The sequence below is a fragment of the Gekko japonicus genome, unplaced genomic scaffold, assembly GCF_001447785.1.
Source record: "Gekko japonicus isolate JY-2015 unplaced genomic scaffold, Gekko_japonicus_V1.1 scaffold689, whole genome shotgun sequence".
NCBI classification, from domain to species: domain Eukaryota; kingdom Metazoa; phylum Chordata; class Lepidosauria; order Squamata; family Gekkonidae; genus Gekko; species Gekko japonicus.
The window spans coordinates 382661-398720 of record NW_015174862.1 but is presented as its reverse complement, the minus strand read 5'-3'; the positions used below and the strand labels follow the sequence as shown (position 1 = coordinate 398720).

Genomic DNA, 16060 nt, shown 5'->3' with positions numbered 1-16060 from the left:
ATGTGCCCAAGCAGTGGCTTGCATACGTGGTTCCTCATGCAGCTGTGGATAGGCCAGTCCCATGCACGTATCACCCAACCTGGATCAGGGCAATTGTCCACAGCACAAGGGAAGGGTGGGGAAAATGCTAATGGGCATAGTATGCTACTGTTACGAGAAACGCACAGAGCTATATTTTTGCAGCATTCTAAATGAAGTCGAGCAATTCATCTACAGCTTGATCTGTAGGGGGGGAAACTGAGAGGATATGAGGGAGGAGTACATAGACTACACTTGATAGCAATAGAGCAAGTCCCAGTAAAAAATTTTGAGAGCAGTTGTACACTGTTTTAATGGAACCAGCGGAAAGGGAGGGAGGAAGGTTCATATGCAAAAATAACACGATGGTACTTTAGCTGACAAACCCAAATCCAAACACACACTTTTTAAAACATTGGGTCTGTTTGTTAACTTCTTTAAAAAGAGATTTACTGATTAAATGTAATAGAACAAATTCATGTATAGTCCAATTCCTCAATATTCCCCTTTTGAAAAACCTGGAGGATGGGAACCGTTCCTTCCGACATCTCTCTGAGTGTGAATAACTGACCTTATTTTCAGCTGGAAAGGCCACTGTTAATATTATTTTTCCCCACTAATTTGAAAGTGTTATGGGCATCCTGAAGCCCAACACTTTCTTTTTGAGACAGAAAGGCAGCTTTGGGACAAGAGCGACACTTTCCTTTTGAGACAGAAAGGCAGCTTTGGGACAGGGCAACGTGGGGTGGACCCTGACTTGCACAGTCCAGGCTAACCTGATCTTGTTAGATCTTGGAAGCTAAGCAGGGTCAGCTGTGGTTAGGATTTGGATGGTAATTTGGGTCACTATGCAGAAATTTGGGTCACTATGCAGAGGCAGGCAATGGCAAAACAGCTCTGAACATCGCTTGTCTTGAAAACCCTACAGAGGTCATCTTAAATCAGCTGTGATTTAACAGCAATTGCTTAACTATTTTTTCCACTATTTTTAAAAAATTGCCATTTTCAGCTACATAATTTCTATTCCTATACCAAATTACGCAGCAAGAACTACGGTTTAATAAAGCAGTTATTGACCATTGTTCTATATACATGTTAATATCTCCACCTTGGTGCTAAAAAAATCAAATTAAACTGCATACAATATTGCATAAAGGGTGATCAACATTTTAGACAGTGTTCCTATGACCAAAGTTTACATGTGAAACTATATTTGCAAGTTGGCATTTTATTCATTATCATAACAAAACAGACCTTTTCTAGACACTGTCGTTTGCGGCTTCCAGAATTGTGTTAACGGCTCTGCGGCTGAAATTAACAGCTGTTTTACCAAATCACATCCCACCCGCCCCTTTCCCAGGAAAAAAAATCATAAGGTACTGGGAAAGCATTTGAAAGAAGGTAGAGTCGGATTTAGCCCACCCATCTATCCTACCTCCTACTGCAGTTTTAAGCATGGGGTTTTTTTTTCTTTAAAAAGAGATCTGAAACTGGAGTTAAATCTGGCTGCAGATGAAATTGGCTCTGGTGAGCATCTGAAAGGGAAATCAATGGGAATAGGTAATGTACCCTCTACTACAGGGGGACATGAGTGTGGTGAACTTGTGTTTGCTATGGGAGCATCCTCAGAACACAGCCTGTGTGTGCAGGGAAACGTTTTTCCAAACAACAGACCTGTCTCAGTGGCCGGCAGTCTGCAACAGGTGCCAACCAATTAGTGACCAGCACTGACCGCCAGTCAAACATGAAAACCACTTCAAGGTCTTATCATATTGCTTAACTATTTTTTCCACTATTTTTTTAAAATTGCCATTTTCAGCTACATAATTTCCATTCCTATACCAAATTACACAGCAAGAACTGCGGTTTAATAAAGCAGTTATTGACCTTTGTTCTATATACATGTTAATATCTCCACCTTGGTGCTAAAAAATCAAATTAAACTGCATACAATATTGCATAAAGGGTGATCAACATTTTAGACAGTGTTCCTATGACCAAAGTTTACATGTGAAACTATATTTGCAAGTTGGCATTTTATTCATTATCATAACAAAACAGACCTTTTCTAGACACTGTCGTTTGCAGCTTCCAGAATTGTGCTAACGGCTCTGCGGCTGAAATTAACAGCTGTTTTACCAAATCACACCCCACCGGCCCCTTCCCAGGAAAAAAAATCACAAGGTCCTGGGGAAGCATTTGAAAGGAGAGTCAGGTAGAGTCAGATTTAGCCCACCCATCTATCCTACCTCCCACTGCAGTTTTAAGCATGGGTTTTTTTTTTCTTTAAAAAGAGATCTGAAACTGGAGTTAAATCTGGCTGCAGATGAAATTGGCTCTGGTGAGCATCTGAAAGGGAAATCAATGGGAATAGGTAATGTACCCTCTACTACAGGGGGACATGAGTGTGGTGAACCTGTGTTTGCTATGGGAGCATCCTCAGAACATGCCTGTGTGTGCAGGGAAATGTTTTTCCAAACAGCAGACCGTCTCAGTGGCCATTTCCACAAGACAGCTGGCAGTCTGCAACAGGTGCCAACCCATTAGTGACCAGCATTGACCGCCAGTCGAACATGAAAACCACTTCAAGGTCTTATCATTAGGAAAAGCTAACCCTGCCTGCTCCACACTTCCTTCCAACGCATACTCAAATGCACTCCCTTATCAAAGTGGGTTTTTTTAAACAGCAGGTTCACTACCCTCATCTGTCACAGTGCTCACAGTCGAGAGCCCAGGGACGTGACTGGAAAGGAATAAAGGCATCCCGGATGGAATTTGCTCAGGCCTGTTGCACATCATGACAAAAAGTGCCAGCCCCTTTCTAGCTCCCAGTGCGTAGCTACGCAACTCCATTGCCCACGTACGCCATGATAAGTATCTCGCCTAGCCATGGCCAAGCTACACACAATTTACTGAAATATTTCTACGCTACATTCCTTGCCATTCATGCAGTACCCAAATCGCTAACAATCCAGTTTATGAAAATACACACCATCATTACCAGTATCTTTTTAATTTATTTATTACATTTCTTAATCGCCCAATCCCTGCTAATGCTGGGCTCTGGGCGATGTACAACAGTCATAAAAACATGTTTAAAAACAATTAAAACATGAATAGTACAAGGCCCAAGCGGGAAAACTGTCTAAAACAGCCAGGTTTTTAGCGTAATGACTAAGGATCATCATTGAGGGAGTCTAATTCTCCCCACTAGACTGGTCTACAGATGTGCAATTTCCGGAAATGCTGATGCCACCATTGAGGGGGGATGCATGTTTTAGGGAAAAAATGGAAATGGGGGGAGATTAAAGTATATCCAATAATTACTTTCTCATCAAACCTGGAAGTATTTTTTTGCTAACACAATATCAAATGCATCATTTATAACTTCAATCTGACATATACGGCCCTCTTCTGAAAACATGTTCCCGACCACGATTGTAGATCCTACCTGTTTGTATTCTCCAGGACTTCCACTTTCTTGCGAAGCTCACTGTTCTCAGTGGAGCAGCACTCGACCCTAGGACAAGAACAAGGAATTCAGTGTTAAAAGTTTAGTCAGACCGGGGCCTTCTACTGCCTGAGCTGCCATTTGTAACAAGAGAGAGATACACCACAGTCCTTTCATTTAGAAAACTGAAGTTCATTCTACTGTGAAATAAAGCCTTGGATTTTACAAGACAGAGTCAGCTGCTTTTCAGGAAAGTTCTCAGCCCTGGAAGGGCACAATATGAGATTCTGGGGCACATGAAGAAGGAAGGAAGCGGGGGAGATCTCATTTCACCAGCAAGGATCCTCTCTGAAACAAGCCATTGATTAGTAGAGTTCTCATTACCAGCCACCAGGGGGCACCTGAAACACACACTGTTCCAAGTCTTCCATGTGGGCCTCAGGCATCCAAAATGAGCTCAGCAAGATGTCTAGCCAACAGCTGGATGCCTTTTGTGAACAGCGCAGTTCCTTCAAACAGAGTCAGATCACTGACCCACTTAAGCCTAACTATCTGCTTTGAGTAGCAGCAGTTCACCAAGGTCTCAAGGCTTTCCCTAGTCCAGCTACCCAACAGAGGTCCTTTAACTGGAAATATGAAGGTTGAACTTAGGACCTTCTGCACGCAAAGCTTGTGGGTGCATCACTAGCCATCGCTGCAACCTAATTAGAAGGGCAAGCTGGGAAGCTTACTTTTTCTCCAGGCTGTCCATGTATTCTTTCTTTTTCCTTCTGCTCTCCTGGGCAGAGATCTACAAGAGAAAGGATAATACCATCTATGGCAAATATACAACATACCACCAAACACATTAGAGCAAGGGGAAAGTCTAAAACTGCAGGCTAGTTTTATTTTTAAAGAAGAGAAGAAGAAGAGATTGGATTTATACCCCGCCCTTCACTACCCAAGGGAGTCTCAGAGCGGCTTACAAACTCCTTTCCCTTCCCCTCCCCACAACAGACACCCTGTGAGGTAGGTGGGGCTGAGAGAGCTCTGACAGTAACTGCTCTTTTTCAAGGACAGCTCTTATCAGAGCTACAGCTTGCCCAAGGTCATCCAGCCAGGTGCAAGTGGAGGAGTGGGGAATGAAACTTGGTTCTCCCAGATTAGAGTCCACGCACTTAACCACTACACCAAACTGGCTCTGTAACCAGTCATGGAATTCTTTGGCTGAACAGCCCCCTCTACATTTAGGAGTACAGGAAACGAGAGGGGAGGGCTATCATGGTCATACTGAGCAGTTTAAGCCCCCCACATATGGTGCGCATGAGGGCATCCTTTAACTTCCTTTCTGATAACTCAACTGCCGCCATTCACATCTATGGGCACAAGGCCTTGGGGTTACCAATCCCCAGGTGGGGCATGGAAATCTCCTGGAATTTTAATTGATCTCCAGATTACAGAGAGAGAAAAAACCCTCCAGCAATTTCCCATGTTAAAAGGGCAGTGCTTAAGAATATTTAGGGAGCAAGGACAAAATTTGCCCTGCGACCTCCAAGATGGCACAGCCTTCAGAGATAGTGTACCCTGGGGTAGTGATGCACTGTATTCTTGCTGCTTGGGGGGCAACAGTGGGAGGGCTTCTGGAGTTCTGGCCCTGCTGGTGAACCTCCTGATGGCCCCTGGGTTTTGGCCACTGTGCGACACAGTGTTGGACTGGGTGGGCCACTGGCCTGATCCAACATGGCTTCTTTTATGTCCTTAAGTACCCCTGCAAGGGGTACTGTATGCCTTGGCAGTCACGACACCAGACACATACTGCAACAATGAAGCCCTCCCTACACATTCACTCCTCCTATGGCAACAATGGCTCCTCCTATGGCACCCACCTGCTTATTCCCCCATTATGAAGTAATGCTAGTTCCAGGATAAAAAACAGGAGTATAGTCTGTTTTCATGAGAAAAGGATATAGGAATTGTGGGAAAGGTTATCAAAACATGCAAGGTAGCTGCATCTGTCCTATTCATATGTCCAGTATTCTTACAACTGAAAGAACTTTCAGGCCCAGGAACCAAGGAAGGAACCAGATCAAGCCCAAGATCAAGCAGGATCTGAGAAATGGGGGTCCCTCCAGAGGGTTGAGATGATAAAATGCCCACGGCACTCAGCCGTGACTTGGCCAGGGCTGGAAGCATTTTAATTATTTAGCATTTATACCCTGCTTTCCAGCCAGATGGGCTTCTCAAAGTGGTTCACCGTCATAATCCATCACAATTTTTAATTAAAGCCAGAGGCACATTGAAAGAAATACTGCAGCATGTATTTGGATCTGGCAGAACACCGAGAAACTGGGACTGTCAATTGTCTCACATGTTAGTCCTTCTCTCTCATCCCCACCTTCCCCGGCTGCTTCCTGGCTTCCCTGCCCAGTGGTAAGGGCATCTGTCCAGGAAGTACACCCAACAAAAATTAGCTGGATACTAAAGATGAGCTTCCTGGACCACCAAGAAGCTGGGACTGTCCGCTGGTCAAGGGGATGATGAAGTACACCAGATCCTTCATCTCCGCTCTCATCCAAGCATGTGTCCGGCTCCTTTTCAAGGACGACATCGTTAGCTGTACATGGGTGAGAGTGCAAACTGGCAAATGCTGCCCTGTCACAAGTGCCAGTGGGTGTCGCCCAAAAAGCTCAGCCTCTCAGAGCAGTCACTATTATCCTGAGTCACCATCTGACCTTCCTTTCTGCAGAACTAATTATTGCACAATATTATGAAGTAATGCGCAAGACTGAGTCCAGAAACTCAACACCCTCTTGTACCTTGTTCTTGATTTTCCTACGGATCTTCTTGAGTGCTTTCTCTTCTGCTTTTGTGAGAGGCAGCTTTGTAGGGATAGGGTACCCTTCTGCTACCAGTGTCCTCTTCTCCTCCTCCGTCAAGATCAGAGGACCCGTGCCCTGGAGTTTCTGTGACCACCGTGAGGACGAGGGAGAAAAAGAAGAATATAATTAAATGCGTACAAATCCCTTCTGCAATCTGAACCACAGGCATCTGCCAGGGACTTCAGATCTCGTCTGCCTTGGATGGGGTTATACTCCCCCTGAAAAGCCAGCTTCACAGCTAGGGAATGCTGCTTGACACAAGAGTCACCTTAAAAAAACCAGGTGGCTGCTGTGGCTTGGAGTGTGTTTGCCCGGCTTTGGATGGTGTGCCAGCTGTGGCCGTTTGTGGTTCAGGCAGATCTAACCACAGTGATCCATGCCTTAGTTACATTTGGGCTGGACTACTGTAATGCACTCTACTTGGGGCTACCCTTGAAGAGCATTGGGCAATTACAACAAATGCAGAATGCCGCGGCTAGACTGGTGGTTGGGGCCAGCTACCAGGAGCATATGTCCCCAATACTACAGCAATTACACTGGCTATAGATCTTCTCCCAAGCCCAGTTCAAGGAGCTGTTTTCGTCCTTTAAAGCACTACAAAGCTTTGGACTGGGGTATCTGAAGGAATTCAGATCACAGGAAGAGGACCGCCAAACAAAGGGGGCTCACATCTAGCGGGCACACAAGAAAGAGAGGCCCCAACTATTATGGAACAACCTCCCCAGGGAGGTGCACCTGGCCTCCTCACTGTTGCTCTTTAGGAGGCAGCTGAAGATAGTTTTGTTCAGGACTGTTTGCTGAATTAGTTTTTATTGGCAGTCCAAACTGTTGACTTTTAATGGGTTTTTATCATTGCATTTATTGTAAAAAGTAAAGGTAAAGGTTCCCTTGCTCGAAAGCCAGTCAAGTCCGACTCTGGGGTTGCGGTGCTCATCTCAGTTTCAAAGCCAAAGAGCCAGCGCTGTCCGAAGACGTTTCTGTGGTCACGTGGCCGGCATGATTAAACACCAAGGTGCACAGAATGCTGTTACCTTCCCACCGAAGTGGTACCTATTTATCTACTTGCAATTTCTTGCTTTCGAACTGCTAGGTTGGCAGGAGCTGGAACTAGAGACGGGAGCCCACTCCGTCATGCGGCAACTCGGGTCTCGAACTGCTGAACTACTGACCTTCCACAGCCTGCAGTTCAGCGTCTTAACCACTTGAGCCACCGCAGCTTTTACTGTGCATGTGTGTTTTTCCCCCATAACGTTTTATCTATATAGTCAGCTGTTCATAATTTTAAAAAAGAAATAAACAAGTAAATTGCAAATAGGGGACCGAGCAAAATGCTGGCATTTGCTTCAATGTACGTGCAAACAGTACACAGAAAGGGCTGGTTCTCCAAAAGGATTATAAACGCAACTGCCATGATTATTAATAACCTTAAGTCATGAATTCCAGTTTTAAAAATACATAACTGTAATACCACCAAGAATGCTGGGCAAACTCTCTTCTGGCTTGCTTGAGTGTGCCTGGCTGACCAGCCCTTTCCTTCCCTTTTGCTGAGAGTCCCACAGTGACCCCACCACCACCACCACCACTGCCTGGCAGGAGCCTAACGGTTCCCCCTTTTTAATCACATCATATGATTTAATATGATGCAATGCCCTCTTTTTATATTCTTTAATAGGCTGCTGTTGCATTAATTCCTGATTTGCATTTATACCTAGGTCTTTTTAAACTCTGATTATTCCTTTAGTGTTTATGGTAGAGTCTTCTGCATTTTCTAAGCTGCTTTATGCATCTCCAGCAGAAAGGTGGGATACAATTCTCCAGAGCAGATCACTACTGCAGCAGGCCAAGAGGTGCCAATTGCCAGAGCTAAGCTTGTTGGGCATTGATAATACTTGTTTCTATTGGTAGCGTGATCCCCAGGAGGGTGACCTGGCACCCACCTGCTTATTCCCCCAAAGCACAGAGCCAGTCCTGCCCTTCGCCCTCCTCAGTGGAGCAAAACTCTTCAGAAGAGCCCAGGAGGAATCACTTTTGGGTCTGCAGGAAGCACCCATTTGAAAATATCTGCACCCATCACAGAAGGACACTTTGCTTGGGGCCTTCCCAACATTTTGTAATTGTCGCCCAGAGCAACCATTGTCTGGTGGCGCCCACTACCCTGAGTCAACTTTCCTCAAGGTTCATCAAGGTTGGGAACCCCTGTACTAGCACTCCAGATTTAATCTGCTGGAAACACAAATGCCAGATCAGACACTGTAATATAGCAGGCAGGGAGTCAAACTAGAATCTTAGAGATCCAGTTTCAAGTCCCCAAACTTCTATAGAGCTCACCAGATGACCGTGGGCCAGTCTCAACCTAGCTGACCTCAAAGGCTTCTGGTAACAAAGAAATTTGTAGAAAAAGCCCAGCAGGAGCTCATTAGCATAATAGGCCATACCCAACAGCAGGAAATAATTAGCATATTAGGCCACACCCCTGATAGCACAGCTCATTCGCATATTAGGCCACACCCCCATGTTACCAGAAGTGTGGTCACCCAGCCACACCCACCTTTTGCTTCTTATTCTCTTTACCTTGTTTGTTGACAAAACCCAGGGCCTTTTTTTGGAGCAGGAACTCCTTTGCATGTTAGGCCACACACCTCTAATTGTAGCCAATCCTAATTAGTTTCTGCTGTTGGCTGTGGCCTATTATGCTAATGAGTTCCTGCTGGGCACGGCCAACTTGGGAGCCAGCCGGAACTCCGTTCCTGTGCGTTCCTGCCCAAAAATAGCCCTGCTTCTGGTAACAAAGAAAAGGATAAAAGCGCATTAGACAATTTTGAGTTTTAATCTGGATTCCTACAGGAAATCTGTTATCATATCGCCGGAAGTTCATAACGTACAAAAGCATATGCATTTTTTTAAAAAGAGAGAGAGAGACCTACATGTGGCGCTGTTAAGAGAGGAGAATTGGTAAGCACTGAAGCCACGCGTGGTGTCACTTTAACAGTGGCTTGTAACTGTGTGGGACTTGATGGTGGGAGGGACCTGGTTGGGCTCTGGCCACCCTCGGAGTCACTGCCGTGGCTGCTGGGAGGTGTCGGAGGCATGTGAAGGGTATCCACCACTGAAAGAGACAGAAAGGGGGGGGGGATCAAAAACTGTCTTAAAGCATTGGGAGAAAAGGAAACACAACAGTTAATGACTGGAGGCAGATGTGCTTCGAAAAGCTCGGAAAGTAAATAATGACTCTGTGGGGGAAACACACCTATTTAAATACACAAGCGTCAGAGAAGTAAGGATACTGAAGGCACACCTACTACGCAAAATTTAAACTAGTTCAAACATTGTAGTTTCCCCAACACACACAAAGGAACCTTGGGAACCGAAGCTTATTGAAGGAAGGAATTTGATTCATTTTTTTTAATCCAAGGGCCATAAAAATAGTATCGATGAATTCTCTGTTTTAAACTCAGAATTATCATAACTGGGAAAGGGCAGGTTTAACTACAGCATGAAGACCCCATTTACGTTTGTGCAAGAAGACGATTTTGACAAAATGGGGAAACTGCAGACGTACGAATTAGCAAGTCAATGGTGATCTTATCTTAAGAAGGATCTGCCCATGATGAGCGGACCACTACAGATCCATTATCCAAGCCCTGTCACTCATTTGCAAAGGAAGAAAAAACCCACATCCATCTGATTGACTGAATCATGTCTTTATTGCTACAGATCCATTATCCAAGCCCTGTCACTCATTTGCAGCTTTCAACAATCCTGGAGTTTAGAACACATCAGTCGCTATGATAGCCGAGTAGATGAAAATATTATTATTTCTTTGGCGAGAGGTGCATCCTTCCTCCAACTCTTCCCTCTAACAAAAAGGTCAATTATTCAGACACATGTAAAGATGCTAAGTCTGTAATGTCACCTGTCAATCAGTTGTGCAATACACAAATAGTCCGCAAAGGAAGAAAAAACCCACATCCATCTGATTGACTGAATCATGTCTTTATTGCTACTGATTCCCATGTACAAGGAGGAGGAGGAGGAGATTGTATTTATACCCTGCCAGTGACAGCCCCAGGTTTTTTCGCCCACTAGGCGAGGATACATTCTGGAGGGGCCCCCTCCATGTGGGGTGGGCGCCGGAGCTGCAGCAGGCGGGACAAGGGGACAAGCTGCAAATGCATGCCACGGGGGGGGGGGGCAGGATGGGGGGAGGGGAGGGGTAGGGGGCCTGTGCCAGGCTGCAAAAGGAGCTCGAAAGAGACCGCGGGGGCGGCAGAGGGCGAGCAGCACTTTCCCGTCATCCTGGGCTGTTCCCCATGCCTGTCGTCCCTCCCCCCCGCCACCTTCTCTTTCTGTCTGGGGGGCTGCAAAGAGGGGAGTCTCTTGCCGGGGAGAGAGCAAGAAGCCGGCAAGGGAGGCTTCCTGTGCAGGGCGAGGAGGGGACAAGGCCAGCGAGAATGGTGCTCCTTCCCCGCCCCACAACAGACCCCCTGTGAGGCAGGTGGGGCTGAGAGCTCTTTTGAGGACTGCTCTTGAGAGGACAGTTCTGAGAGAATCTGTGACTGACCCAAGGTCACACCAGCAGCTGCACATGGAGGAGTGGGGAATCAAACCCACTTCTCCCAGATTAGAGTCTGCCACTCCTAACCACTACACCAAACTGGCTCTTCCCTCAAACCAAACAGAACAACTCTAAACATTGACTATCCTCCCTGTCTCATGGGCTCACCGCAGTTTACAGCAAATCACCTCTCTCTCTCCCCCAGTGCGCTTATAGTCTAAGCCAGGGGTCCCCAACGTGGGGGCCTGTGGACTGGTGTCTGCCAACACTTTTCCTGGTGCCTGCCAAGTGCTTTTAGAATGTGGGTGGGGCTAGGTAAGCAGGGCTTATGATGGGCTGTGCAGATTAAAAGGCGTTCTTTTAAAAAGAGTTTCTGCCTGAATTGTTACAGGGTGACTACTAGAGTTACACATAACCTTGCTCCCTGACCTTTTGTGGCTGGCTCTGCCTTCCATAGCAGCCATTTCATGGTTTGTGCCCACCACCCTTTGTCCAGATTCTAAAGGTGGGAACTCCTGGTCTAAGCAATGGATACGAACACCTTGAGAAAACAAATGAGGGTATCCCCCCAAAAAACAACTCTTCCCATTCACTGGACGTTTTGTTGCAGCAGTTTCTTCTTTTATCCCAACATGCAGTTCTCACAACAGAACCCCTTTTAGATAAGGCCTCTCTTCTGCAGTCCATTGTATTGACAGGAAACTGGGACAAACAACTAACCTTCCTTGGAAGAAAGGTTCAGGAACTGATCCACTTCATGAGGCTCCAGTTTGATCTCTGGGAGAGTTTTGTGATTCAGTGGCTTAGCCTAAAGGGCGAAAGTTTAGAGGGAAATCAGACACCAGTATTAGGACAGAATCAGAAATCAAACACCAGCATCAGGACAGAATCTTTCCTGCTTCCCATCTCCTTAATAAGCAAGAAGACTGCCATGGAAATATCTGTCTCTGCCAGTAAATATGAAGGCGTAGACAGAAACAGTGAGACATAGATCAGCCTCAGAGTTTAAATCCATCAGTTGCAAACATACATAGATTGGGAAGTCAGACCAAAATGGCAAAATGCATCTTTTAAAATGAATATCCATCCCATTAAATCTGAGATGTTCAAGCTCTCTGTCAGCTGTCAGGCGGCAGGACAGAAGAACAGTAACAGATATCACTGCAAAGGAGCAACTGGCACGGCTGGTCACATATCGAGTCATGTCCAACTCCAACTGAAAGACTACGATCAATTTTAATCACCCAGGCACTATAAGATAAGGCATGTTACATTGGCTGGATGACGGCCTTAGCTAGCAGGATTGCTTTTAATTCTCTCTTTCTGAAACACACACAGTCCCCTCCCTTCATATCCCCTCCTCCCTCCCTCTGTGCATTTTTAAAGTACAGAAGACACTGCGAAGGGAACCACTGCTGTAACAGCATTTAAAGCGTCATTTAAAGTTAGGCCCAGATTTAGAGGCATCCAGGCCCAACTCTTCTCAAAATGAGCGAGTGCCACTACTACACCACCAACTTTCATGTGTTTTATTAAGAATTGTGAATCACACTGACAGATACGCCAGGAAGCTTGAACTGACTGCAGCTCGCAGCTTTGCATTGTCTCTTATGTCTTCATTATGTCTTATAGTCTTCAGAGGAAGACTATAGGAGAGCTAGAGAGACAGATAGGACCTGTGTATCTTTCCTTTCATCTGCTTTGCTGCTACCCTTTTGATGTACACACTACTGCTCTCAGGGTATCTTCCTTCCTTCTGGCTGACAACTTCTCTCCCTTCTTCTCCATCTTGCCCCCGTAAGAGCCGGACATGCTTCCTGCATCTCCACCCATCCTAATGAGACTAAATCAGAGCCCTGTCTCTACTCTATCCTGTCTAGAATGGAGCTGTTTACAATAAAGGACCATATTAGTTTGCTAAAATAAAACATCTCTGTGTGTAACTTTGTTTCTTCAGCAGCACAGACACGCCAAGTAATTCCGCTGCGCCATGTGCCTTGAGCACTCTAGTACAGAGCCAACTTCAAGTGTTTTATTATATTTTTCTGCCTGGGAACTGAGATCACAGGGAGAGGCCCTCTTGACTGTCCCATCAACCAAAGACACAAGAGGACATGAGAAAGGGCCTTTTTAGTGGCAGCCCCAAGATAATGGCACAACCTCTCCAATCTTTAGGAGGGTGTTGAAGTAGGGTTGTCATCCCCCTTATGGAGGCGGGGATTCCCCTGATTTTGGGGGGGCTAATCCACCACCTGTCAGCTGGCTGGCAGGGGTAGACCCACCCCCAAAGAGCTCCATTGCGCTTGACGTGCCCTGTGTGATGATGTCACCCGGAGGTAACATCATTGCTCTGGGCGTGTCATATGGGGGACACTCTAGCATTTGGCTAAAAACTCTATAGTCACCATAGAGTTTTCAGCCAAATGCTAGAGTGTCCCCTGTGTGACGTGCCCAGTCCAATGACATCCAGGTGACACCATCACACTGGGCACGTCGGGCACACACCAGAAGATCCTGGGGAGCAGCCTGGAGCCCCCCACTGGCACCCAGCAACCCTATGTTGAAGGTGGTCTTATTTTGGACTGCATTTAGCAAAGTTTATTCCTGACTAGTTGTGATTTTAAATTTTCATTTTTATGTTTTTAATGTATTTGATGGGTATTTTATCTATGTTGTAAGCTTCCATAAGGAAGGAAAGTGGCTAATAAATGTTTTAAGCAAATAAAAATAATTGTGTATCATGAAGACAGATGTGCCAGGAAGACCGGACTGATTACGGCTTCCTACATAAGATTTGTGTATCATGCAGACAGATGTGCCATGAAGACCGGACTGATTACGGCTTCCTACATTCATAGTGATACACACCTATCTGCCACTGTTTGAAATGTGCAAAGCAACTCTGAGATCCCTACCCTGCCCCCTTTCCAAACAACCTCTCTGGTAGCAATTCCAGAGACTGACATCTTTTGGAACATTCGCCCTTGCAACCCTGTGATGTCATTCAGTTGCCTAATGAGATCAATGAACACCGTACCGTGCCATCCTCCTGCATTGGAGACTCCTCCTCCTCCAGGGTCATAGCACTTGTTGTGGCAGTGAGGCTGACGGAGGGAGTGAGGCCAGGTGCTGGCCCCACAGCAGGTTCCATCTTGATGGGGGCGGAGTCCAGATCCGAACCCAGGCCCCAGTCTTCGTTTTCCAGTTCGGCTGGAATTAAGAGCATAAGACATTAGGAACCAGGGCCATAACAGGCAGACTTCATCAAAACAGGTGGGGAGGGAAGAAAGGAAGGAGAAAGAAACCCAAAACCAAAGCAAATCCCAGCCAAGGACAGGAAATCTGGGGAGAATTATTTAACACTTTACACAAATCTTTCCCCCCCTCCCCTCCCAGGAGTTTTCTTATTACAGGAACCTGGAGCTTTAAACTGCAGTTCAAACGCAGTACAGAGATGTAGGGAGGGTAGGCAGAAAACAAGGTAATTACCAAAAGCTAACCAACAATAGCTGCAAACAAGACTAAACAAGGCATTAGACAAAGCAGCTGCGGGTGTTATCTGTGCAACTGTATGCACCAACGAACACTCTGTCTGTCCTGCTATCAAGGTTTGAATGAAAAGCCTGTAAAAAGCATGACAAGCACGTCAAGATAAATTCATCGACATACGTGATAACAGAGAGAAATACAGGAAGAGCCGAATCACACTGGGCAGTTTATATGATCATAAATAGGGATCTATTGCTTATATGTTGTCAGGTCCCCACAGCAAACAACGTAGTACACACTTGCAAGAAGGTTTTACTTTATTGAAGCCATGAAGCACTAGAACAGGATCACTGTTCAGAATAACGAAAGTCGAGGTGCACGAAAGGATAAAGCAAGTTCATAATTACACTACCCAATGGATATGGTTCCCCCGTGCGGCCAAGAGGCCCCGCTCGCGCTCAAGCCCTGAGAAGCAACGGCTCCTTAACTATAAACAATTATTCTATTCCCACCACTACTGCTCATTACAGACTAAGCTAAACCGTCTGTGCTCTTCCACCTGTGGCCTTGGCGAGATAGCGTTACATCAAAGCAAGACTAGCGTTCATGGAAAGGAATGCATTCTAATGGGAAGATGTGTGCATGACAGGCTGAATGCACTTCCGAGGCTGGGGGGGGGGGGGTAAGGGTAACATACATACACAGGAAAGAACCTTTGGCAGCTTGCTGACATATGTTTAGCATTTATGTGCCCACCTTTGCTTTTAAAGGGATATAACTAGGGTGGTCAGCTCTGGGTTGGAAAATACCTAGACATTTTTGGGAGTGGAGCCAGAGGAGGGTGGGGTTTGGGATGGGGAGGGACTTCAATGCCACAGAGTCCACCTTACAAAAGCGGCAATTTTCTCCAGGTCGGTCGACTGATCTCTGTTGACTGTCTGGAGATCGGATGTAATCCCAAGAGATATCCAGCTACTACCAAGAGGTTGGCAACCCACATGAACCCCTCAGATCACAGCGGGGTGGAAATATAAAAAAAAATGAAAATAAAATTTGGTTCAGGAATAGCCATGGAGGATCAGATTACATCTCCACCTTGTCCAGTCTTCCACTTCTAAGGAAGGCCACAAAAGTAATAACGCTCCTTTTATACTTCTAGCAACTGCTGTCCAGAGAAAGAGCAACTCTGAAACATGCGAGTTCCATTTAGTAATCATGGCTAGCAGTCACGGAGAGCCTTCCATCAATTTTTCAACGCATATCACTCAGGAACTGCATCGAGACCCTGTGCTTGTCGCCGTCTTTGCTGGCAACTTCTTTCCACCAGAAATATGATACCCAGAAATGATGAACGGCTTTGCCTGTCTTGGCTAGAGGGGATATTTATACATCAGCAGAATTAATATCCTAGGAGTTCCAGCCACAAAGGCGGGGAGAGAAACTTAAAAAATCCAGAGCAAGAAGCCCCGCAGCCTCCGACTCCTGTAGCCCTGAAATGAACAGCATGGAGAGAAGAGGGGGAAAAAACCATGGCTTTGATGCTAGTAATTACTTTGTGGTGTAATCTTAACCTCCCCTGCTGCTAAGACAAGATGTAATTTGAATAAAAGACAAGCCGGGCCAAAAAAGATTATGAACAAAAATAAATATGTATACATCCTGTAATCAGATGCTCCAAAACAGTAATCC

The 16060-nt window shown here is 45.9% G+C and overlaps 1 protein-coding gene across 1 annotated transcript in view; it reads right to left on the bottom strand.

Moving 5' to 3' along the window:
* CREB3L2 (cAMP responsive element binding protein 3-like 2) overlaps positions 1 to 16060 on the bottom strand; it is a 127511-nt gene that overhangs the window by 17861 nt on the left and 93590 nt on the right. The window contains exons 3-8 of the mRNA XM_015424716.1: positions 13920 to 14092; positions 11603 to 11690; positions 9252 to 9433; positions 6265 to 6411; positions 4201 to 4259; positions 3470 to 3538 (exon numbers count right to left, since the gene is read on the bottom strand). Coding sequence (XP_015280202.1) covers positions 3470 to 3538; positions 4201 to 4259; positions 6265 to 6411; positions 9252 to 9433; positions 11603 to 11690; positions 13920 to 14092 — 718 coding nt within the window. The remainder of the gene's footprint in view (positions 1 to 3469; positions 3539 to 4200; positions 4260 to 6264; positions 6412 to 9251; positions 9434 to 11602; positions 11691 to 13919; positions 14093 to 16060) is intronic.